The sequence below is a fragment of the Dromiciops gliroides genome, chromosome 1 (assembly GCF_019393635.1).
Source record: "Dromiciops gliroides isolate mDroGli1 chromosome 1, mDroGli1.pri, whole genome shotgun sequence".
Lineage (NCBI taxonomy): Eukaryota > Metazoa > Chordata > Mammalia > Microbiotheria > Microbiotheriidae > Dromiciops > Dromiciops gliroides.
The window spans coordinates 46,094,901-46,119,547 of record NC_057861.1 but is presented as its reverse complement, the minus strand read 5'-3'; the positions used below and the strand labels follow the sequence as shown (position 1 = coordinate 46,119,547).

The 24,647-nt window shown below is 42.6% G+C and overlaps 1 protein-coding gene across 5 annotated transcripts in view; it reads right to left on the bottom strand.

The window, feature by feature from the left end:
• Positions 1 to 24,647, bottom strand: part of EVI5L (ecotropic viral integration site 5 like) — a 67,245-nt gene that overhangs the window by 29,550 nt on the left and 13,048 nt on the right. For all 5 annotated transcript variants that reach the window (XM_043977950.1, XM_043977952.1, XM_043977951.1 and 2 more), the window contains exons 5-11: positions 10,535 to 10,759; positions 10,141 to 10,215; positions 9,284 to 9,409; positions 7,068 to 7,211; positions 6,638 to 6,727; positions 4,799 to 4,896; positions 4,586 to 4,646 (exon numbers count right to left, since the gene is read on the bottom strand). In XM_043977950.1, coding sequence (XP_043833885.1) covers positions 4,586 to 4,646; positions 4,799 to 4,896; positions 6,638 to 6,727; positions 7,068 to 7,211; positions 9,284 to 9,409; positions 10,141 to 10,215; positions 10,535 to 10,759 — 819 coding nt within the window. The remainder of the gene's footprint in view (positions 1 to 4,585; positions 4,647 to 4,798; positions 4,897 to 6,637; positions 6,728 to 7,067; positions 7,212 to 9,283; positions 9,410 to 10,140; positions 10,216 to 10,534; positions 10,760 to 24,647) is intronic.

Sequence of the window (24,647 nt, the reverse complement as noted above, 5' to 3'; positions counted from 1 at the left end):
CCGTCTTCCTTCAAGGCTCACTCATATGTCACCTGATCTATGACACTGCTGCTGATTTCCTCAGTTGTCAGTCTCTCCCACTCTTCACTTTTCCTTGTATCATATTTGTGTGATACATGACATAGTCATTCCAGGAGAACAGGAGAGCAGCCTTGAAGGCACGGAGCTCTTGAGAGTCCAGTCCCTTGGAGCTCCAGGGATTGGCACAGACATTTAATAAATGTTAGCTGAACTTTTATTTCTCCACCAAGGTCTTGCTCTGTCTGGGACAGATGTCAGGGAGTTAGCTGCACAATCAGGAGAATTTTAGGGCTAAAAGGGCCCCAAGAGACCATGACCTTGGGACTTGACCAAAGTCCCATAGCTCAAAACCAGGTCTCTTCACTCCTACTCTAATGCACTTTGCATTATACCGTCTGGACCCCTGAGTCACAGATCCAAGCTATCAGCTGGTCTAGTCCCACCAGTGCCCTTTACACCCCCATGGGGAGGAGCCTACGGGAACAGAAAGAACACCTTCTTCCTAAACTAGCGTTTGACCACATTCAGGGTCCCCCATGATTTCAGAAGCACATGAAACTTAGAAAAGGACCAGTTAAGAACAACTTGAAGGATGAGAAGGATGGAATATAGGATAAAAAAGAAAGGTCAAAAGAACTGAATTATTATCAATTCTCAACCTTGTACCCTAATGGAAGGCTAAGTTGGCATTGATAAAACCAAACTAGGAAAAATAAAATGTCATTTCTACTCGTCATGGAAATATATGCCCACATCTATTATTAGTAAACATACTTTCCCATTCCTATTTTGCTCGGTGAGATAAATATGCATTCCCTGCACAGACAGGGGTGGCAAGAGTTAACTCGGAAAAGGCTACAGATAGGATCAAAATGTTGCCACATATGACCCCCCCCCCAACCCCCGCAAAAAGAATAGGTTTGCAATCCAGGACAAGTCATACTTGTATGCCTTTCTCTTCACACCAAGGCATCCCTAAAGGAGAATAGAAGTCACAAGCTGAGCTGGTATCTATAGAAATTGAGGGAGTAGGGGAAGGGGAAAGGGAAAGGAGTCTGATCCTTCTTCCTTTGCATTTAAGAGGTAAAAGTGATAGGGTATAATGGTACAGAGAATGGACCTGGGATCAATAATCCTGGCTAGGTGATTTTGTCACTTTTGCTTTGGTGCCTCAGTTTTCTCATCGCTAAAAGGGGGATAAATAATAAATAATAAACACTTTACACTTTCAAAGCACTTCTACACACACATGCTCTCATTTGAGCCTCAAGATATGCCTAAGTTAGGTAGGGCAGGCCTCATCTCCATTTTACAGATAAGGAAACTAAGGCTCAGTGATACTAAATGATTTGGTCAAAGACATATGGCTACTGAGCACCAGAGCACACACGATATAAATCCATTTTGGGGATTCCTAGTTCAGAGATATTTTTTACTACCTATACCTCAAGAGCTTCTATGTGGGTTAATTTAAATTATTAGTATTGGTGATGAAGCTGGGGTGGTTTTATGAAGAATTAATGTATAAAGTATGATGTGTAATTTAGTGTATAAACTTCAGGAATAGATTATATGTATATAAATATACACGTATGTATCTATTTATATGTATATGCATGTGCATATGTATGCACATAAGTGTCTGTCCATCTATCACAGCGGCTGGTAAAAATCATTCACATCTTTCAGGCAGCTGCTTCCCTGATACCTCACAAAGCTGGGACTCAAAACTGTGGTATCCAAGGGGACATCTGCCCAGAAAGTCGTTTCCAAGACCTTTCTCTTCTTTGCCAGAAAAAAAAAGTGGTTTGAGGAGAGAAAGAGTGAGTAGGTCTTAAATGTCTGCAACTGATGAAGGATGGAGCAGAGGAACTATTTCACAGGCTGGGTGAGTAAATTGGTAAACTGGAGAGAGAGGTTTTGCAGCAAGTGTTTCCACAGGTGAAAACTTGGTTTTGATTCCCAATTTTAAAAATCATTCCATTTTCATAATTTCATTATGTCTTTAACATTTGTGATTACTGTACACCTTCCCTTTGATGATAGATGTTATAAGAACATCTCCATTGTGTTTTCTTAGACTTTACTTTTGCTCCATGCAGAGGAAGGGGCTTGTTTTGAAAGCTACAACTGAGCAGTTTGGTCAAGTGTGACTTAGCAAAACATCATGTAAAAAAAAGCTTAAACATGAAGAAAAACAGTTGACATTTATATAATGCTTTAGGGTTTACAAAGTGCTCTCATATAATCCTCCCAAGAAGTTAGTCAAGGAAGTTGTAAAGTATCACCCCATTTTACAGATGAGGAAACTAAGGCTCAGAGAGATGACTCCCTTGCCATCTCCCTTTCCCTGACTCTTACTCCTTCCCAAATGTGAGGAATTATGTGAATGAGGGCTGAGTTATATTACTTTGAAAAGGCTATTAATAGTAACCCTGTTCAATCAGACCATCTACCTGTCATAAAGCAGAATTTATTCCACCACTTCCAAACGAACAGTATTGGAGAGTCCTTATGATCTTAGGAGATTTCAAAGCCTCTGTTGGTCACCAATTCTTACTCCTGGTTAAACTGACCTTTCTGTTTCAGTTTGAACCCATGTCCCATTCACAAAATCCCAGAGGCGGGAGAGACCTCAAAAGTTATAGATAAGGGTCCAATCTCTTAGCCTAGTGTTGTTACTCAATCGTTGCAGTCATGTCTGACTCTTCATGACTCCATCTGGGGTTTTCTTTCTTTTTTTCCCCTTTCTTTCTTTGTTTTGCTTCTTTGTTTGTTTGTTTTCTTGGCAGAGATACTGGAGGAGTTTGACATTTCTTTTGCCAGCTCATTTGACAGATGAGGAAACTAAGGCAAATAGTTTTAAGTAACTTGCCCAGGGTCACACAGCCAGCAGATGTTTGGGGTCGGATTTGAACTCATGTCTTCCTGACTGCAGGCCTGGTGCTTTATACACTGTGCTGCCTAGCTGCCTAACCCTTACACCAGTAGGAAATCTCCTTACTAGAGAATAAGACTGGGAGGTCACCAGGACTGTCTTTTGCCTCTTTTTATATATCCAGCACTGAGTGCAATGCTTGGCACATAGCAGACACTTAATAAATAACGATTAAATAATGAATAAATGTATCAATGAAAGGAGAAACTATAGCTCAGTGGTCAAAGACTTGGATCTAGAGCCAGAGCTAGGTTCAAAGCCTGTTCCTGACATTTACTAGCCATACACTCTTAGTTTTTCACAAACTCAATGAATCACTGGGGTGGCAAGGTCCTTGCAAGTCATATGGCTAGTGAGTAACAGAATGGATTCAGACAAGTCATTTATCTCTAGAGTTCTCAGTTTCTGGATCTTCCAAGCAGAGATAATATCACCTCAGAGCCGAACTCACAGGCTTGGTGAGAGGATCGAGTGAGAGAATATAGGCAGATTCATTTTTGTAAAGACCTATAGAGACATGCAAAAATCATTATATTATGACTAAGAGCTGGGCCATGGGTGCCCTCTAGTGGAAGGCTGATCAGTTTGGCAGATATAATGGGGTGAGGGCACTGATCTGATGAGCAGCCTACCAGCACAGAATCCCAGAGTTGGAAGGGACCATCGCTTCTACAATATCGTCAACTGATGGTTCTCCAGTCTTTGTTTGAAAACTTCTAGTGATGGGGAACCCACTATCCTTCAAGGCAAACCTTATCATTTGGATAGCTCTTTGAGGCAGGTTTTTGTGACCTAAGACTGCCTCTTTGTAGCTCCCACCTACTGTTCCTAGTTTTGCCTTTTGGAGCCAAGCCAGCCAGGTCCAAAGCCTCCTTAAACATGAAAGCTCTTCAATAACTTGAAAACAACTGTTCCGTTTCCCTCCTAATCTTTCCTCTAAGCTCATTTCAGTTCCTTCAGACAATTTTCATGTGTTCTAGACTCTAGGCCCTGAACCATCATGGTGGCCTGGCCTTACTCGGGACACACTCCAGTCTGTCAGTGTCTTTTCTCAAATGTGATGCCCAGAACTGAATGCAATCCTCCAGATGGGGGCTTGTCAGTGCAGAGGACAGCAGAATGATCACCTCCCTCCCCTGTTTAGGACCCTATGTCCCTCAGTGTAGTCTAAGATGAAGTGAGCTTTTGGGACATGTCACATCCCTGCATTGTATCTTCTCTCCTATCTATATCATAGGGCTGCCAGGGCCCTTTCTAAGTCCTACTGGGATAGAGAGGTTTCTGACTCCTGGTTTAGTAGGAAATGGGGACTCTAAGAGAGAACAGAACCAATACAGATCTTGAAGTACTTTGGTAATCTCCAACTGGCTGCTAATTAATGGTTTACACAAGACATTGATGCATGAAGGTGAGGAAGGAAGGAAGGTGAGCAGTCTCTGTCACTCAGGCAGTGCTAGAAATATTTCCAGCCCTTGGCATTTTTATTTCTCCTCCCAAGGTCTGCTGATCAAATGACTGGGGTTGATCCCTAGATCAAAGAAGCATCAATGCCACCACTCAGGAGTAGGCTGCTGGTAAGACTCAATTTGGGGTAGAAAGGAATAATCCTGGGGGTCAAGAACTTACTTTTATCTCTATCTGCTCCTCCATCTCTTTGTTTTTGATGGCAGCATATTCCTTCTCCAACCTATAAAGAAGGGCAATTCTAGTTCAGTTCTAGTCAAGCATCCCCTCTTCTGGCCCTCCTGTTGCACCTTATTTCTTTTTGAGAAACTCCTGATTATGAGCTCCTGGCCCACCCCAACTACTCCCCAAGGATTGAGAATCCCACATACTGACCTTTTCATCTTCTTGGGATTGTACTTGACCTGGTAGGCCTTGAGAATCAGCTTGTCAGGACAGCTATCAAACTGATGGGGTATCACCTTTTGGAAGTACTGTGGAGACACACCCAGTCACAGCCACCCCTCCCACCATGGAACCCATCAGGGTCCCTTTTGAGTAATAGTTACCAGTCATCCCCAAACCCCTACCGATGCCTCCTGTTTCCCTAGAGCAAGGGGTCTGCAACTTCAGCCTGTGGATAGCTAAGAAGGGCTTTGACTTTTTTTTTTTAACACAAGAAAACTTTATTACAAATGTAAAATCATTCTTAACTTGCTGGGACTCTACAAAAACGGGCCACGGCCCTGAAGGGTTAATGACAGCCAGCATCCTCATTCCTCCCCTTTCCAGTTTCCCAAACCCAAGATTACCACTCGATCCAGCTATTCCCTGGATCAGGGCTCTGATTTAAGACACAGGAATGGATGAATCTTTCCTTCAAGAGACCAAGATCCATAAAAACCCAAACAACTGATTGTCTAAGTTTGACAGGGAAAAGAAATGTAGGAGAAAGAATGCTAAGGCCGGTTGGGTTACTGGAGCTTCCAATAGCTCTTCCAAGCTTCCTTCAGACCCAGGGCTAAATTGTTCAAACACAGGCATCAGGAGGAGGACAAAGCAAGGGAAGGGGGGAAGACAGGCAGATTGAGAAAGAGATTTTTAAAAAGGCAAGGCTTTCATAAAGACAAGGAGGAAGGCAAGAAGGAGACAAGGCAAAAGGCTGGAGGTAGGTACTGAGGGATGGTCCTGGGCACACGACAGAAACTCAAATGTTCAGCTGAATCAAAGTGAATTGAACAAAGTAGAGATCTAAAATAGCGTATACCTGGAAAGGGCCTTGATACAAAAAGGGAGGAGCTTTCTCTTAAAGAAGGCTAGAGTGGGGTGGAATTTGAGAAGGGGAACCTTCCTCCTCCAAATTATCCAGTCTCCCTTGGGAGGGCAGGGTACTGAGACCAAGAACCTTGGGGCCCATACATCCCCCGCAAAAGGGTTAAATGTTAGAAACAGCCCAGCACAGCTTAGGGTAGGCCGGCAACAGGAGATGGGGGAGGGAAGGAGATTCAAGGAGATTGGCTCCTGCTCTTCCACCACAAGCTGGCCTCTCAGGCTGAATACAACGGATCCCCCTGTGTCTGTGGACACAACTGCTGCCTTTGTGTATTCTTCCCTGAAACACCAGCTGGGAAACATTGGGGGGGGGAGGGAGGGAGACAGAGAGGGGGAGAGGAGGATGGAGGCGGGGGTGGGGGGGTGGGGGGGTGGGGGGGTGGAAGAGGTGGAGAATCAACCTCCTCCCCCTGTAAGGCTCTGTCCCCAGATTGTTTATTCTCTTTCTCCTGGGTGTGACCTATTGGCTAGGCCATCCCAGACAGAAACCATGCCCACTGCCATGTCTATTTGATTATTCTAATTTACAGTAAAGCCATTCTGCAGCATGTGGCTTCAGGGAACCCAAGCTGGAGGCAGAAGACGGAACAATGTGTTCTAGCCTCCTTTTCTATGCCCTCTGCATTCCCTTCTTGCCCTGTATGCCAAGAATGGCCTGACTAGCAAATTCACTCACTCTTGCTCTTCCTTCAGATCCTTGCTCACTGTCTCTACCAGAAAGGCCTCTGAAATAGCCTTCAGGTTCCTAGATTTGTTTAAAAAAAGGTTTAAGGATGATCTAATGCCTTCTTTCTCCCAAGCCAGGCTCCTGCTTTATTTTAATACACTTTCTAGGTGTAAGAGGTGAATATTGTCTACTTAAGACTCACAGCCTCTCCCCTCTCCCCCTTTCCCCCCACTTACTTGTGACATGCCCTCCATGTCCAGTTGCATCAGCTCCATCTGGTTTACCTGCAGCAGGGCCAAACCCACCCGAAACACAATTTCTAGTCCCTGCAATGGGAAGAAGTTGCATGTTTTTACAAGGAGGGCCAGAAATGCTGGCTTCACCTATTTCTCACCTCTAGGTCTCTGCAATATTTGAAATGTCAATCAGGTGGAAGCAGGATTGGGGGTGGGAGAGGGAGAGATGGTGCTAAGTTGGAAGAAGACCAAAAAATGGAACAGAAGATGGAAAGTACAGCAAGGCTAGAGAAACTCATGGGAGAAAGAGAAAACCATAAATGAATTAGCAAAGAAGACAATTGGACTGTTTTCCTAGGACCTGCTGACACTGATCTAGGTCACTCTGAATTCTCCCCTTCACCTGGTCCCACTGAACCTTAGCCCTCACCTCATACATAAAGATGTCGAAGACTCGAGTGGCAATTGGCAAGGGGAAGGTGGTGAGGAAGAGGGTGAGGAACCAGGATGAGGCATACATGGAGGTATGGAAGCTCTGGGATCGAAAGTGGATGTTCAAGTCTGGAAGCTGCTCCTGCCAGAAAATAAAGAAGACAAGAGAGATCCCAGGGTTTCCCACAAGGTCTCTCCAAGAGAGACCTCTAATACAACCCACCCTGACCTCAACCATCAGCCTTGATGTAAATGTCTTTTAGCCACTCCATCTTCATCACAGAGGGAAGCTCATGTTTCACTTGGTATCCAGCTTCCTTAGGCTTCTACGATCAGTTCTTATTCTTTCTCCCCCAAAACTCTTTTGGTAACTCAGTTCTATGTACCTCTTTCTCATGTTTAAATTTCCCCTTCTTTTCCCATGACCCTCCCTCCCTCCCTTCCTTCCTTCCTCCCTCCCTCCCTCCCTCCCTTCCTTCCTTCCTTCCTTCCTTCCTTCCTTCCTCCCTCCCTCCCTCCCTCCCTCCCTCCCTCCCTCCCTCCCTTCCTTCCTTCCTTCCTTCCTTCCTTCCTTCCTTCCTTCCTTCCTTCCTTCCTTCCTTCCTTCCTTCCTTCCTTCCTTCCTCCCTCCCTCCCTCCTTCCTTCTTCCTTCCTTCCTTCCTATTACATGACATATGCAGATCCCTTTGTCACATCCCTTCCCTTAATCATAGATTTTCAGGAAATTAGATGCCAAAGGAGGGAAACTAAGGCATGGAGTAAGGCATGGGAAAATTGTTAGCTTCCTCCAGTGTATCTTTGATGGAGCTGAAAACAAAGTCAGTCTAGTTCTCCAATCATTGCTTCCCTTGCCACCTTTGCAGATTTCCTCCCGGAATGGGGAGCTTTCTGACTCCCAGGACAACAGTGAATTACATATTCAGCTTTAGAACTTTTTGGCTAACTGACCTAAAGATCATGACATTCCTGGTAAAAGAGAAAGGAGAAAGTCATTTTTCATCATGCGGAGGAAATGGAAATCAACTTCAGAGGCCAGATATAACTGGACCACCAGAAACCTCAGTCCCAGGGATGTTTAGATACTTAGATCAATAGATCCTTTCTGTTTCCTCAGGAGCAGACAGAATGCTAGTCCTTGGGAGGGTAAGTGTAAGAAAGACTATGGTAAGGCCTTCCCTTCTCCTCAGTCCTAAGGGGGCCTAACAGCCCCCTCCACCTGCATCTGGCTTCTTGAATGGGCCAACATACACAGCTCTGTCTAGCAGCCATGAGCAGTGTGGGGGCTGCTATTTATAAACAAAGACGTCTGCTTTAATAAGCAGAGGCGGGTAGACATTTTTCCTTGTTACACATAGAAACAGAGTGGAAGGGGGGGAGGGGGATGGAGAGGAACGTCTAGGGCGCTCGTACTCTCTCTCTGTCTCTGTCTCTTTGTCCTGCGGTCTCTCCTCATATTTTTTTTTAACCGTTTGCTAAAGAGACAGTAAAGAAACATCACTCTAGGCATTTCCTCAATCAACCAGTCCAGTGCCTCCCTTTCAAATGGCTTTGGAAATCAGGGTCAGGCAGAGTCAGACTCCCTCCCAAGGGAGGAAGAAAAGGCTCAAAGCAATAGAGAGGGGTACACTTCTCAGTAAGTAACTTTCTTCAGAAAAGCTGCTTTTTTTTTTTTTTTTTACAGTATGTTACCAAGAAAAAGAACAATAGTGGAGAAAAGGGAGACAGAGCAGGGAAGGTGTAGTTAACCCACAGGTAAGGTTTCCTCTTATGATCAAGCCAGGCCACATAATTTGATGAGGACAAGAGATGGAGTTTCACGTACTTCCTTCACTCTAAATTCCATAATACTTGAAGAACTTCCAGAAACAAGGATAGGAAGGCTTAAGAGTCAACTCCAGTTTACTAGATGTGTGACCCTGGGCAAGTCACTTAACCCTCATTGCCCCGGAAAAAAAAAAAGAGCCAACTCCAGGAAGGCAGAGAGAGCAACTCTGGCTTCTCCGGGGCTATCTGAAGCCATAGCTCCCTCCTCCCAGATTCTTATCAGCCTGGCTCTCAGGTCTGGCCCTTCTACATGGGGACACCGGGCAGGCTCTTCTTGGGTTGGTGAAGGATTTAGCCAACAGGGCTTGATGTAACCGACCAAACATTAGAAGCAAGGATTTGGCCTTCCCCAACAGACAAATCACCTCAGTTTATGCCCCAGACCTCACCTGTAACATGTACTCAAACTGGTATATACAGAGCCCCAGCTCAGCCATGCTGGGCTTAAAAAGTTCCCGTAGACGATATTCCTGCATTAACCGCACGAATACACAGAATGCCTCCTCCTCAGGCATCTGGGGTGAAAAGGAGAAAGACGCTGTGTTGACCAGGGTTCTGGACAAGATTATAGGTTTATCTCGGATAGGGATGATGTGCTACACTTCTCATATCTTTCACTGCGTCTTTGCTAGCACACAAGGGCAGGGAAGAGCTATATTCCATATCACCTCTGCTAGTCAGGCTAGTAACCAAAAGGCAGACATAGGCCTATGACTTCCTATGGTCTTCCTTCCAAATTCCAGAGTGTTTCTTTTTTCTACCTTTGTGTTCCCTGTCCTACCACTAGCCCTTCTTTCTTACCTAGAAAAGTTTCCCCATGGCCCAATGGTGCTGACTCCTCCTTCAGATCCTCCCCTCAACACTGCCTCCCAAATGTCCACCCTAAGGTAACTCCAAACCTCTGGAAGAGGATGGAGAAAGAATGGCTGCTACTGGGTATTCCTGCCCTCTGTCCTTCTACTAGATTGTACAAACCAGAAAATTCTTACACAGGGCCCAGCTCAGTGCCACAGCATATCTCCACATGGTATTGATGCTCAGCCTGTGTTTCCATCAAAGAAGGTAGCTCTGGGGGGCCACCATCAATAGGATATAAGCACTGACATGACACAGTCAAATGCTTCCACACTCCACCCCAGGGAAGCCAAACAAGTTAATAAAATAATAAGAGAAGCCAGGGATTCCCAGGATGAGAGCCACACACATGCTGCACAAACGGGGAGAGCAGAGGGGCCAGGCCACTAACCTGCATTAGAAGCAGGCCAACGATGAAGGCGCTGCCCTGACAGTAGCCCACCTCTCTGTCCACCAGGGAATAAGCCTGGAAGAAAAGAAGAGAATAGTAACAATGTCCCTGCCAGTGGCTCTGGGAACCAGGGAGCAGAGAATGTTGATTCCCTCTGCAGAAGTTAGGTTGGGATACAAGAAAATCAGGATTTAAGATGTGAGAGCTTCAGGGTCTTGCTGAAAGAATGATTAAAACAGACACTGGGAACCAGCTACATCCTGCGGCTCAGTGTTCCAAACATCGCCATATACTCTGTGCCACTTTCAAGGCAGTGAGGGGCCAGAAAGCTGGCTCCAGGGATTTCGGTGGAAAAAGTGACCCCCTCGGAGACCGCCTACCCCACGCCCTTTACCTTCATGACGTTGAAGAGCACCTCCTGGCCCAGACTGTCCTGCCCCTTGAAGAACTCATGCTCAGGGTAGGTCCGTGCAATGTCTCGCCGGATTAGTTTCTCACAGGGAGATGACATTTTGAGCAGTTCTGAGTACTGGTTCTTCACCGGCATGTCTGTGGCACTGCAGAGAAGCTGCCACACAATGGCACGGAAGTGGTGAGGAATGCCTTTCCGGATCAGCTCCTGGGGAACAGAAGACCCAAAGTGATGCGACAGGCTACAATGGGGTTTCTGGTCCTCTCTCAGTTTAGTAGAGAAAAGAAACTTCAGGCTAAGAAACTCAGGTTGGGAACAATGAGGTACAGAGGAAAAGGACCTCAAGTAGGCAAAAGTTGTTTTAGATGGGTGTCCCCACTTGTAATCTTTCCCTATTCCACTGAATGCCACAGAGCACAATGCCAGATTTCCCCACCCCACACTCCTTTTTGGCCTGTACCTGTGATTTCATCAGGGTGAGGGGCTCCCCGGGAGGAACATCTTCCATCAATATAAGGCAGCCCCTTCTCTCTGATGCCTGCCACATGGTAGCTGCTTCCTGATTCGACCCTTAGAGAGTTGCCTGGGGTGCTGAAAGGACAAGTGTCTTGCCCAGGCTCAAGGAGCCAGCATATGGCAGGGGTGGGATATGAATCCAGATCTTTCTGACTCTAAGGGTCATTCTCTATGAACTAAACTATGCTGCTTCTCCTAAAACAGGGCTTTTTGCCTGCATCACTTCCCTGATCAAACACTATCAGTGGTTCCTCTCTACCAAGTAGACTCTAAAGTCTCATAGACATCAATCAAGGCCTTCTCTAATTTGAACCCCAGCCTATCATTCTAGTCTTATTTGCCACTAGAATAATAGAATTTTGGAATCAGAAGGGTCCTTAGAGGTCATCTGGTGAACCCTTATCAACAGCATGAATCCTCGGTACAAGAAGGTCATCTAGCCTCTGCTCCTATTACCTCCAGGATGAAGGTTGCATCTTACTGTTTTGGGGCAGCTCTAGTTAATGGAAAATTCTCATATTAAGTTAAAATATGCCTTCTTATGCCTTCTATCTCACTGGCCTTAGTTCTGCCCACTAAACAAGTCTGATCCTCAGGACCTCTTCAGGAAAGCTCTTCAGAAATCTAAATACCTTTGACACCATATTCCCACCAAATATTCTCCTCTCAAAGCTAGGTTCTTTAATAGATCCTCACATAAGTATGGTTTTAAGTGTTCTCACCATTCTGGCCACTTTCCTTGACTTGAAAAGCTGTCCCGTGGAAGGGGGATTAGACCTTTCTGCTTGGCCTCAGAGAACAGAACTAGGAACAATGGGTGGAAGTTACAAAAAGGCAAATTTGGCTTACTGTCAAGAAAACCTTGCTAACAATCTCAGCTTTCCAGAAGGGGAATGAGCTATCTCAGTAGCTAGTGGGTTCCCCTTCACTGGAGAGCTTCAAGGAGGGGCAAGAAGTCCACTCTTCTATTCTGCACACTATTTTAGGTATGGGTTGTATTAGATGGCTGCTGAGGTCCTTTCCAACCCTGAAATTCTGAGATTCTAATATTTTAGACATAGTCTACTTGTCAGTCTCTTAAATTGTATCATCCAAAACTACATATAATATATTTGTGATGTAATTGGGGTTAAATGACTTGCCCAGGGTCACACAGCTAGTAAGTGTCAAGTGTCTGAGGCCAGATTTGAACTCAGGTCCTCCTGACTCCAGGGCTGGTGCTCTATCTACTGCGCCGCCTAGCTGCCCCTAAATACAATATTTTAGATGTGGATTGTCATCTCCTTTGTTTTAGACAAATGTAGCTTTGGATTGCATTAGCCCTTTGTGTCTTATGCCACGTTGCCAAATTTTATATACTGAGCTTGCAGTCAACTACAAACACCCAAATCTTTTTCACATGAACTGACATTCAGAAATCCCCCATCTTGTACTTGAACAGCTGATTTAAAAAAATAGAAGTATAGGACTTAACACTTACCCCTAATAAATTTTATCTTGTTAAGATTTGGCTCACAGCATTCTGGTCAGACAAGCCCTTTCTGGATCCTCATTCTGTCATCCCAGGTATTAGACTTTCCCTTTCATGTTCATGTCATCTGCAAATTTGGTAAGCACACTATCTATGCCTTCAACTAAGTTGCTGATAAAAAATATAGACTAGAACAAGGCAGAGGGCAGAGCCTCCCTCCAGACCAATACTGAATGAATATTCTTTAGCTACACAGGGCTAGTCAACGATTTCTGATTCATCCTTCCTGCCCTCTACTCCTGGATGGATCTTCAGGATGCCACTCTCTCCTGGTTCTTCTCCTTGCCTTACCACTCCTTTCCAGCCTTTTCTTGCTAGTCCTGCACCCTTGTAATGACACTTAATTGTGAGTACACCCCAAGGCTCTGTCCTGGGACCTCTCCTCTTTTCTCTCAATACTTCCTCGACAACCTTTTCAGCTCTTAAGGGTTTAATTATCAGTTTTGTGCAAATAACTCTCGGATCTATATATTCAGCCCCAGTGTCTTTCCTAATTCTTGTTTCACATCACAGACTAACAATTAGACATTTCAAACTAAATATCATAGAGATCTCTCTTTCCCTATAAAATTTTTTTTTAAATCTTAATCTGAATTTAGCAAACCCCAAACAAAATGGGTATTTCCATAAACATAGTAGAACAGATAAGGAAGACTGTCCAGGCAATTGCAGATCTCCCTGATTTATAGCTTGTTTTCCTTTTAAAGTACATAATACATTTCTGTAGCTTTTTTTTGGGGGGGGGAATGAGGGCTAAGTGACTTGCCCAGGGTCACACAGCTAGTAAGTGTCAAGTGTCTGAGTTCAAATTTGAACTCAGGTCCTACTGAATCTAGGGCCAGTGCTTTATCCACTGCACCACCTAGCTGCCCCCCATTTTCTGTAGCTTTCAAAGCTGCCCTGCTTGTCTGTGCTTCCTTCTGGTCTCTGAATTTAAACAGAACAAAATAAAACAAAAACAACATATCTTAGGTCTCTTTTCTTTTGTTTTTGTTTTTTTTTCCTATACCATCTCTATTCTCTCTTATCCTCCCACCCTCACCTCACGCTGATGAAGAAAAATCATAGTAGCAAATACGCACAGCCAGCAAAACAAACACCTATACTGGATATGTACTGAGATATTTGTCTTATTCTGCATCTTGAGTCTATCATCTCTTTATCAAGAGATGGATGGCATCATCAGTCCTCTAAGATCATAGTTCACATATATTTCAACCTCAACATGACCAGAACAGAAGTTATTGTCTTTCCCACAAACCTTCCCTTCTACTTAACTTCCATCATTCTTGGCTTACCCTTGACTCATCACTTTCTCTCATTTTCCATATCAAATCCCTTGTCAGATTTTGCCATTTCTGCTTCTACAACATCTTCAGAATCCAACTCCTTCTCTCTATTCACAATCACCTCTTTAATTCAGGCCTTCATTAGTTTTCACCTGAACGGCTGCAGTGGCCTCCTCGCTGGTCTTCCCATTCCCATGCAACTGACAAAATGATTTTCCTTAAGTGCAGATGTGACCACATTAAACTCCTGCTCAAACTCCAGTGGCTCTAGCCTTTCACAACTTGGCCCCAATTTATCATTCCAGGATTTTATGTATTACTCTTTCTCTTCCTATTAGGAATATGTCTTCTTTCTCCACTCAAACATGGCATTCCATTTTCTGTCTCTTTCTTCATGCCTTTGTAGTGCACATTCCCCTTCCTCCCAAAGCCTGGAATGTAACACTATCCTTCCTGTCCCTCATAAAATTGGAGCTCTTCTTGATTCCCTCAATTGCTAGTGGCCTCCTTCCCTAACTACTGTGTATTTATTTTGTATTTTTCTCTCTTACTTATATATATGTACACATTGGGAGGAAGGATAATTTCATTATTGAATTTGTAATCCTGGTACCTAGCACAGTGCCTAGAATACAGTAGATCCTTAATAAACGTCTGTTGGTTAATTTGTCTCTCTAATAACATTCTCAAGGTTTCTTTTTTATTTTCCTTTCCTTTCCTTTTCTTTTTTTTTATTTTTTGGTGAGGCAAATGGGGTTAAGTGACTTGAGCAGAGTCACACAGCTAGTAAGTGTTAAGTGTCTGAGGCTGGATTTGAATTCAGGTCCTCCTGACTCCAGGGCCAGTGCTCTATCCACTGCGCCACCTAGCTGCCCCTCTAATAACATTCTCAAAAGGAAGTGAAGTTAGTCTGTCATGAATTGTTCTTAGTAAACCTATTTTGGTTCTTAGTAGTTACTACTTCTCTTCCTAAGCACTCATAAAACTGTCACTAAATAACATTACAGAATTGCTTTGGAATTGATTATGCTGACCTGTTTATAGTTTGTGGAATTCCCTTTCCCTTTTTTAAAAATCAGGGGCAACATTTTCCCCATCTCCAGCCTTCCAATCTCTCTCCCATTTTTCCTAAGTCCAGTTCCTCAGAGATCACAATACATAATCATTTTAAAAAATACATAATCATTTAAGTTCCTACTTTTAAACACTTGGAATAAATCCACTTGATCTAGAGGCTTGGCCTTGTTTGTAGAATCATAGATTCTCAGAATTAGAAGGTCAACAGGAACCTGGACAAGTATCCCCTCTGCACCATGCCCAAGTGATTATCCAGCCTCTTTGAAAACTTCCAGAGAGGAGGAATTCAAATTTTCCTATGGTAATCCATTCCACTTTTGAAAAATTCTAATTTTAAGAAATTCTTTCACTTCCGGGGCGGAGCCAAGATGGTGGAGGAAAGGCAGTGAGCTCCTGAACTCATGACATGATCACTCCAAAAAACATCCAAATAACGCCATAGGAAAATGCCCAGAGCAGCAAAATTCACAGAAGAATGTGCTGAAATCATCTTCTAACCAAGAACGGCTTGGAAGGTCAGAAGGAGGGAGCTGCTGTGCTGATACAGGAGTTGAGCCCAACCCCACAGTCACCCTGACACAGATCCAGTCCCAGGAAGGCCTCACCAGAGAAGCAGACCCCCAGAGCCTCTGAATCAGCTGAAGCATCAGTGTTGTCTAGAACTAAGCTCACAGTCTGGTGAGTGGCCTGAGCCCTGGGCAGGGGGGAGACTACAGGGGTCTATGCTGGTGTTAAGGCAGAAGTTGGATTTTACACCCCTGCTGAGAACCAGGAGGTAGGCTCCAGTAGCAGTGGGCCATGTGGGGGAAGGGCACAGGCTGCTCAGAGCTAACAAACACAACACACAAATCTGGTTGATTAACAAGTTGGTCTGGGGTCATCTAGGACCAGGAAACAGGCCAGGTGAGGGAAGAACCTGATTCTCCTTAAATCATGCCACCTGGAACTTCTTAAGCTTGGGATACTGCAGCCTGGAAACAGTGCCCCACTTTAAGGAGCTAAAAGTCTAGTAAAAGAAAGGCAAGATGAGCCAACAGAGAAAGGCGAGGACCATAGAAAGTTTCTTCAGTAACAAGGAAGACCAAGGGGCACCCTCAGAGGAAGATGTCAACATCAGGGCCCCTATATCTAAAGCTTCCAAGAAAAATAGTAATTGGTCTCAGGCCATAGAGGTGCTCAAAAAGGACTTTGAAGATAAAGTTAGAGAGGTAGAGGAAAAAATGGAAAGAGAAATGAGCATGATGCAGGAAAGACATGAGAAAAAGACAACAGCTTGAAAAGTCAAATTGGCCAAATGGAAAAGGAGGTACAAAAGCTCTCTGATGAAAATAATTGCCTAAGAATTAGGATTGAACAAATGGAAGCCAGTGACTTTATGAGAAACCTAGACATAATAAAGCAAATCCAAATGAATAAAAAAAAATAGAGGGCAATGTGAAATATCTTCTGGGAAAAACTGCTGACCTGGAAAATAGGTCCAGGAGAGATAATTTGAAAATTATTGGTCTACCTGAAAACTATGATCAAGGAAAGAGCTTAGACACCATCTTCCAAGATATTCTCAGGGAAAATTGTCCTGAAATTCTAGAAGAAGAAGCTAATAGAAATTGAAAGAAACCACCGATCACCTCCAGAAAGAGATCCCAAAAGGAAAACTCCTAGGAATATTATAGCCAAATTCCAGAGCTCTCAGGTCAAGGAGAAAATATTGCAAGCTGCCAAAAAGAAAGAATTCACATACTGTGGAGCCCCAGTCAGGATAGCACAAGATCTAACAGCTTCTACATTAAAGGACTGGAGGGCATGGAATATGATATTCCAAAGGGCAAAGAAAATGGGATTACAACCCAAGAATCACCTACCCAGCAAAACTCAGCATTATCTTTCAGCAGAAAAAATGGGACTTCAATAAAAAAGAAGACTTTCAGATATTTGTGATGAAAAGACCTGAACTGAATGGCAAATTTGACTTTCAAATACAAGATCCTAGAGAACCATAAAAAATTGGAGCTGGAGGACATACCTGGGGTCGTATAGTGGGTGACTGTTTTGTGTCTGAGGCTGGGTTTTGGCTGGGATCGCCCTGGATCCAGGGGTGATGCTTTGTCCACTTTGTCACTTAGCTAGGAGATGACATCTTTAGGGTTAAATTGAGGAGTGAAGGGAATTCACTGGGGTAGGGGGAAGGGCAGAAGTGAAATCCTACATGAAAGTAACAGGAAAAGGCTTATGGAGTGGGAGAAGAGATGGGAGAGGAGCAGGGCAGTAAATGAATTTTACACTCATCAGAAAAGGCTCAAAGACCTTAAACTCATCAGAGCTGCCTCAAGGAGGGACTAACAGACACACCCAACCGGGTGTAGTAACTGTTTAATCTGGGCAGTAAATGAGCCTAACACTCATCAGAATTGGCTCAAAGACCTCAATCTCATTAGAATTGGCTCAAGGAGGAAATAATGTACACACTCAATTGGGTGGAGTAATATCTCTAACCCTGCAGGAAAATAGGAGGGGAAGGGGATAAAGAGAGAGGGGCAAAAGAAGGAGGGGCAGATTGGGGGAGGGGACAGAGAGAAGCAAATCCCTTTTGAAGAGTGATAGGATGAAAGAAGATGGATAATAGAATAAATATCATGGGGAAGGGAATAAGATGGAAGGGAAACAGTTAACAATAGTAATCATGAAAAAGAGAAAAGGGTGAAAAAATTGTACAAATATTTATAGCAACTCTTGGTGGAGGCTAAGCATTGAGAATCAAGGGAATGTCTATCAATTGAGGAATGATGGGAAAAGCTGTGTTATATGATTGTAGTGGAATGGTCTTGTGCTACAGGAAATGACAAACAGGATGATCCCTGAAAAACTTGGAAAGACTAATGAACACTGATGTATAGTGAAGTGAGCAGAGCTGGGAGGACATTGTGCGTATCGACAGCAGTATTGTTCAATGAGCAATTGTGAATGACTTAACTACTCTCAGCAGTGCAATGATCCAAGACAATCCCAAGGAAGTAATGAGGAAGCTTACTATGCACCCCTATAGAAAGAACTGATAAAAAGAACACTTGTGGATTGTACATATATAACCTGATTGTGATCTTGTGGAGTGGGGAGGAAAGGGAGGGAAGGAGGGAGAAAAATTTGGAACTCTAAATCTTATGAAAATGAATGTTGAAGAATTCCCTTACATGTAACTGGAAAATAAATGTCTTTTGCTGAAAAAAAAAAAAAGAAATTCTTCCTCACGTAGAGCCTTAATCTGTCCTGGGACAGCTCATTCCCAGTGAAGGCTAGTTTCTTTTGCATATGACAGCTCTTCAAATGCTTGAAGCCCACAATCACGTCCCCTTCCCCTGGCCCTACACTTGCCACCTTCTGTTCTCCAGGTGCCTGGTTTCCAGTCCCCTCTTCCCATCATTATCCTGCTCCTGTGACTTTCAGCATTAGAATCTCTAGGTGTTGTTTCACTAGCTCCTTATCCATCTTTTTCTCCAATTCCCTTGTAACCATGTTAATCTTATTTTTCTCAAACAGATGATCATTCCCTATAATGAAAGGAGGGAAGCAATCCAGAATTTTTAAAAGTGCTAAGTAGTTGCACTTTTCCCCTTGTCATCCATTAACATTACACCCTCCTTCCTAAGAAGTGAGCCTAGCTTGTCCTGAAGAAAGCTTTTTTTTAAAAAGTCCTTTGTTGTGTTTCACTTCAGCTTTCCTGACACAATTCTGCCATGCTTCTGTGTTCTTTTGTTCCATGTCCTTTATTCCATCTTCTCCAGTAGTGTGCACTCTGATCCTTTGCCCCTTTGCCCCTTTCCCCGCAACTCCCCGACCTGCCACCTTTTCTTCTCCAGGTTAACCATCCCCTATCAAGTTGTAACATGGACATTCCTCTTTGAATGGGAGAGAGCTATCTGAGAAGCTATATCAGACTCTTTCCTCTCCCATCAGGCTCTTTATAGGTCTCCCCTTTTCTTTCTTTTTCTTTTTTTTTTTCTTTTTCTTTTTTTTTAGTGAGGCAATTTGGGGTTAAGTGACTTGCCCAGGGTCACACAGCTAGTTAAGTGTTAAGTGTCTGAGGCGGGATCCGAACTCAGGTACTCCTGATTCCAGGGCCGGTGCTCTATCCACTGTGCCATCTAGCTGCCCCCTTTTCTTTCTTATTAGAAATATTAACAATCACATTTTCAGCATTTCGTTCTTAAGACCCTCCTATCTACTCTAGAAATACCTTCCCTTTTAAGAGTCTCTGGTCTTGGGAACATAGCTATTTTCTCTTTGATTTTTTTCAAATCTGTTCTCCTAACCCTGTGGGTGTCTGATCATGTGGTGGCATTCCCCTATCTGCTGTAAACTCTAAGATGACACGGCCCCTTTTGCCCATGTTCTAGTACTTCTATTTCACAAACAGTTTCTCCATGGTGGCCAAAATTAGGTTCGAAGTAGTAGTTTCTCTTGCCTACTGAGAAAAGAAACTGTTAACAAGACAAATTTAGCAGATGCTCTGCTTTTAGCATATTGAATCTTCTATAGAATCAGAGTTAGAAAAAACCTAGAGGCCATCTTGTCCAACCCTTATCTGAGTAAGAATCACCCTTTGCTTTAAACCCTCTCTAGTAAGGGGGAAAGTCATTGCCTTACAGACAGCCCTAGTTGTTAGGAAGTTTTTTCTTGCATCAAATCTAAATATGGCTCTCTGCAACAGAAGGTGCTTTTAGGTCCTTCCCTTTGGGGGCTGAGCAGAACAAGCCTAATTCACCTTCTGCAGCTCTTCGAATACTCCAAGATTGTGAACATATCACCCCATGACTAAGAACCCCTGCCCTCTCAATTGATCCTAATGTGGCATGATGAGGTCCTTTGCCATCCTATTTGCTCTCCTCTGGATACTCTCCATCTTATCATGCCCTTCTTCATATGTGGCACCCAGAAGCGAACCAAGCCAAAGTACAGTGAAATGATGGCCTCCCACACTCAGGCTTTTTGAATAAAGCCTTGTTTAGCATTAGGGTTCTTCTGGTTGCCATACCATTCTTGATTCATGCTGTTTGTAGTTCACTAAAGATACCACACCTTTTTCAGATGATCTCTTTTCTCATCTTGTTGATTTGCTGATGAATTTGATTTTTTTCCCAACCCAAATGTAACACTTTATACTCTGGCCTAAGGCTCTAGCCTGTCAAGGTCTTTTAGGTTTCCCTAACAGCATTGTTTTTTCTGGAAATCTGATAAGCATGTTAACTGTGGTTATGTCCAAGTTATTGATAAGAAAGTTATATAGCAAAACTTCTTAAACTGTGAGTTGTAACCCCACATGGGGTCACATAACTAAATGTGGGGGTCGTGAAAATTTGGCAACAATAAAAGGTTATGTATACCTATTTTATATACCTGTATACCCAGGGTCACATAAAAATTTCTCAAGTAGAAAAAATTTGAGAAGTCCTGTTATATAGAATTAGGCCAAGCACTGTAATTTCCTCTATTAGAGGCCTCCTATTTAATGTCAACTTGATAGGAGTTGACATTAAACTACTGATAACTGGTCTGGCCACCAGTGTCAAATTTGCTAATTACCTACATCTTTTCATCACCACAAGAATAACATAAAGAACTTTATGAAATTTTTTGCTAAAATCAAGGTAAACTCAAGGAGATTAAAAACAAAGAAAATATTCATAGCAGCACTTTTGTGGTAGCAAAAACATGGAAATGAATTGAATGCATACCAATTAGGGAATGACTGAATGAAGTGCGGTATATGAATTTAAGGGAATACTATTGTGCCATAAGGAATGATGGATATGAGGAATTCAATGAAACAAAGGAATACTTGTGTAAACTGATGCAGAGTGAAGTAAATAGATCAAGAAATCAAGGGACACCATGATAGGACAATGTAAATTAAAAGAAGACTAAGAGGAAGCCAGACACTGATTAACCGTAATGACTGATGTTGGTCCCAGAGAAGATGAAACATTTTGCTCCTCTCTAGGATGAGGAATGTTATCTATGCCATATACAATAAAAGACATGGCAACTGATCTTGTTTAATTGTTTTCCTTTGTTCTGAGGGGGGATTCAGTGTGGGATGGTCATATCAGTGTGTGTACATATAAATACGTATGTTTTTAATTTATTTTATATACATATGTGTATACATGTACACATATATGTATGTATAAACATAGAGTTGTGTATGCGCAGTATGCATATATGTGAAATATATATTATATGTAATATAGAAATAATTCTTCTACTGATGGAGTTTATTTAGGCATAACCTACTTTCAGAAAGCCAGTTCAACTCTCTGGGCCTCAGTTTTCTCAATGTAAAATGAGGGGATTGGACTAAATAACTGCCAGCATCACACCAGCTTTAAATAGATGCTTCTATTAGCCTATGACCTCTTCTGCATCCTTTTTCTAGATGTTCATCAACCATCCCTTTAATAATATATTTTATAGTCTTGTCAGGACTCAAAGTCAAGCTCAATGACATAGTCAAGTTCCCTGGCCTATAGTCAAGATCCCTGAAACTCTACTTTCTTTAAAAAAAATTTGGGACAATTGCCTTTCTCCAGGTCACTCCCATTCTCCCCAGTCTTTCGAAGATCACTGTTACTCAACAATCACATACACCAGTTCCTTAAGTATTCAAACATGTAGTTTATCTGTGTCTGGTAACTTAGTCATTTGAACTCAAAGGCAGTCTATAGTATAGTCTAAAAAGCATTTATTAAGTACCTACTATATACAAAACAATGTACTAACTGCTAGGGATTGAAAAATAAAACAAAAAAGTCTCTGCCCTCGAGAAGCTCACATCCTGCTGAGCTTTGAAGAAAGCCAAGGATTCTAAATGAGGAAGTAAGTAAGGAATATGTTCCAGGCACGGGCAAAAATTCGTGCAAAAGTACAGAAGTGGAAGATGGAATGACACATTTAAGAAACAGTCAGTAGGCTATTTTCATTGCAATATCAGCTCAGACCTCACACCTATCAAAGTGGCTAATATGACAAAAAAGAAAATGTTGGATGTGGAAAACTGGGGCGCTAATCCACTGCTAGTGGAGTTGTGAACTGATCCAACCATTCTGGAGTGCAATTTGGAAGCATGCCCAAAGGGCTATAAAACTGTGCATATCCTTTGATCCAACAATACCACTGCTAATTTTCTATCACAAAAAACAACCCAAAAAAGGGAAAAGGACACATTTGTACAAAAGTCTTTATAGTAGCTCTTTTTGTGTGTGTGGCTAAGAATTGGAAAGCAAAGGAATGCCCATCAGTTAGGGAATGGCTAAACAAGCTGTGGTATATGATTGTGATGGAATGTCATTGTGATATAAGATGACAAACAGGACGGTTTCAGAAAGGCCTGGAAAAACTTGTATAAATTAATGTATAGTGAAGTGAGCAGAACCAGGAGAATGTTGTGCACAGTGACAGCAATATTGTTCGATGAAGAACTGTGAATGACTAAAGTATTGTCAGCAATGCAATGATCCAAGACAATCTCAAGGGACTAATGATGAAACATGCTATCTGCCTCCAGAGAAAGAACTGATATTGATTGAACACAGACTGAAGCATGCTATTATTCACTTTCTTTCTTTCATTTTTTCTTTTATTCAAGTCTTCTTATATAAAATGACTAATATGGAAATGTTTTACATAATTATACATGTATAGCCTATATCTGATTGTTTACTGCTTTAGGGAGGGAAGGAGAGAGAGAATCTGGAACTCAAAACTTTAAATAAAAATGTTAATAAGAGAAAAAAATATCAGGTCAGTATCAGGGAGTAATAAGCAATAAGCTGGGAAAAGTAGGCTGGTGCTAGGTTGTAAAAGGCTGTAAATACCAAGAGGGCATTTATTCTAGAGGCAACAGGGAAATGCTGAAGGTTCTTGAGCAGGAAAGTAACATTGTCAGTGTTCTACAAAGAATATCTTGGCAATTATGTGGATGGATTGGAGAAGGAAAAAACTGGAAGCTAAGAGTTCAATGAGGCTATTGTAATAATCTGGGTAAGAGGCCTGAACGAGGGTCAGAAAGAAACATATGAAGCAATTAATTGCATTTGGGGTGAGTGAAGAAGAGAGGAATGAAGGATAATGGATCCTCAACAAATAGAGAAATTTAGTGGAAAGGTGTGTTTAAGACTTCCAATTGGAGATGTTCACTAGGTAGCTGGTAATGTAGGACTCAAATTCAGAGAAAAGATTAGACAAATAGATCTAGTATAACTGAGGTCATAGGACCTGATGAAAGCACGAAGAAGTTGTAAAGAAAAAGGAAAAAAAACGCCCAGGACAGAGCCTCAGCAATAACTATGGTTAGACACCAAGAGAAAAACGATCTAGCAAAGCAGAGTGAGAGGTGGTCAGACAGGAGGAAAATGAGTGTCACAAAAAACTAGGAAAGAGGAAGAATCTAAGAGGAAAGGGAAGTCTTACATTCTAGTAGAAAAAATATTAGAGAGGTCAAGAAGGATGGAGAGTTTTTAAAAAAGGACATTCATTTTTTTCAATGAAGATATTATCATAATCTTGTAAATAGCAGTTTCAGATAAGAAGTAAAGTTGGAAAGTACTTTGCAAGGACTTGAGAAACAAGTGGAAGAAGAGGAAGTTGATTGAACAAGTCTATGACTTTTTTTTTTTTAGTGAGGCAATTGGGGTTAAGTGACTTGCCCAGGGTCACACAGCTAGTAAGTGTTAAGTGTCTGAGGCCGGATTTGAGCCCAGGTACTCCTAACTCCAGGGCCGGTGCTCTATCCACTGCGCCATCTAGCTGCCCCAGTCTATGACTTTTTTATTCTAGGGATTTTACCGTAAAGAGAGGCAGCCAACCTAACATAGTGTTCAAGTCCCCACTCTGACACATGATTGCTGTGTGACCCTGGGCAAGTTGTTTAACCTCTCAGGGCACCTCCTTGACGTTAAAAGTTGCTGAGAGGGTATCAACCTGCATTGGTAGATGGAGTTTCCTCACCAATGAAATTGCATCACAGGCTTAGTCACTATCCCTTTGACTATGGAAGATCTGTTTCCTTTGACTTTTTCCATTGCTACATTCTAGTTATGGATCTTGAGTTCAGTTGTTTTTCAGTTGTGTCTGACTCTTCATGATCCCATATTTGGGATTTTCTTGACAAAGATACTGGAGTAGTTTGCCACTTTCTTCTTCAGCTCATTTTACAAATAAGGAAACTGAAGTAAACAGGGTTAAATGACTTGCCCAGGTGTGACTGTCACACAGTAAGGTTGGATTTAAACTCAGGTCTTCAGGGTCAGCTAGGTGGCACAGTGGATGAAGCACTGCCCAGGATGCAGGAAGATATGAGTTCAAATCCGGCCTCAGACACTTAACACGTATTAGCTGTGTTAATACGTGTGTGACCTTGGGAAAGTCACTTAACCCTCATTGCCCTGCAAAAAAACAAAAACAAAAACAAAATAAACTCAGGTCTTCCTGACTCCAGGCCCAGCACTCTATCCAGTGTGCCACCTAGCTGCCCTAGTTATGTATTTGCTAGAATGTAATTAGGAGCCACATTCATTTATTGCTGGATTTCCTCCAGTTCTCAGTACAGTGAACTAGACACAATAGGCACTTAATAAATTTGTATTGAAGAAACGAAATTCTCTCCCAACCCACTAAGTCTTGGGGACTC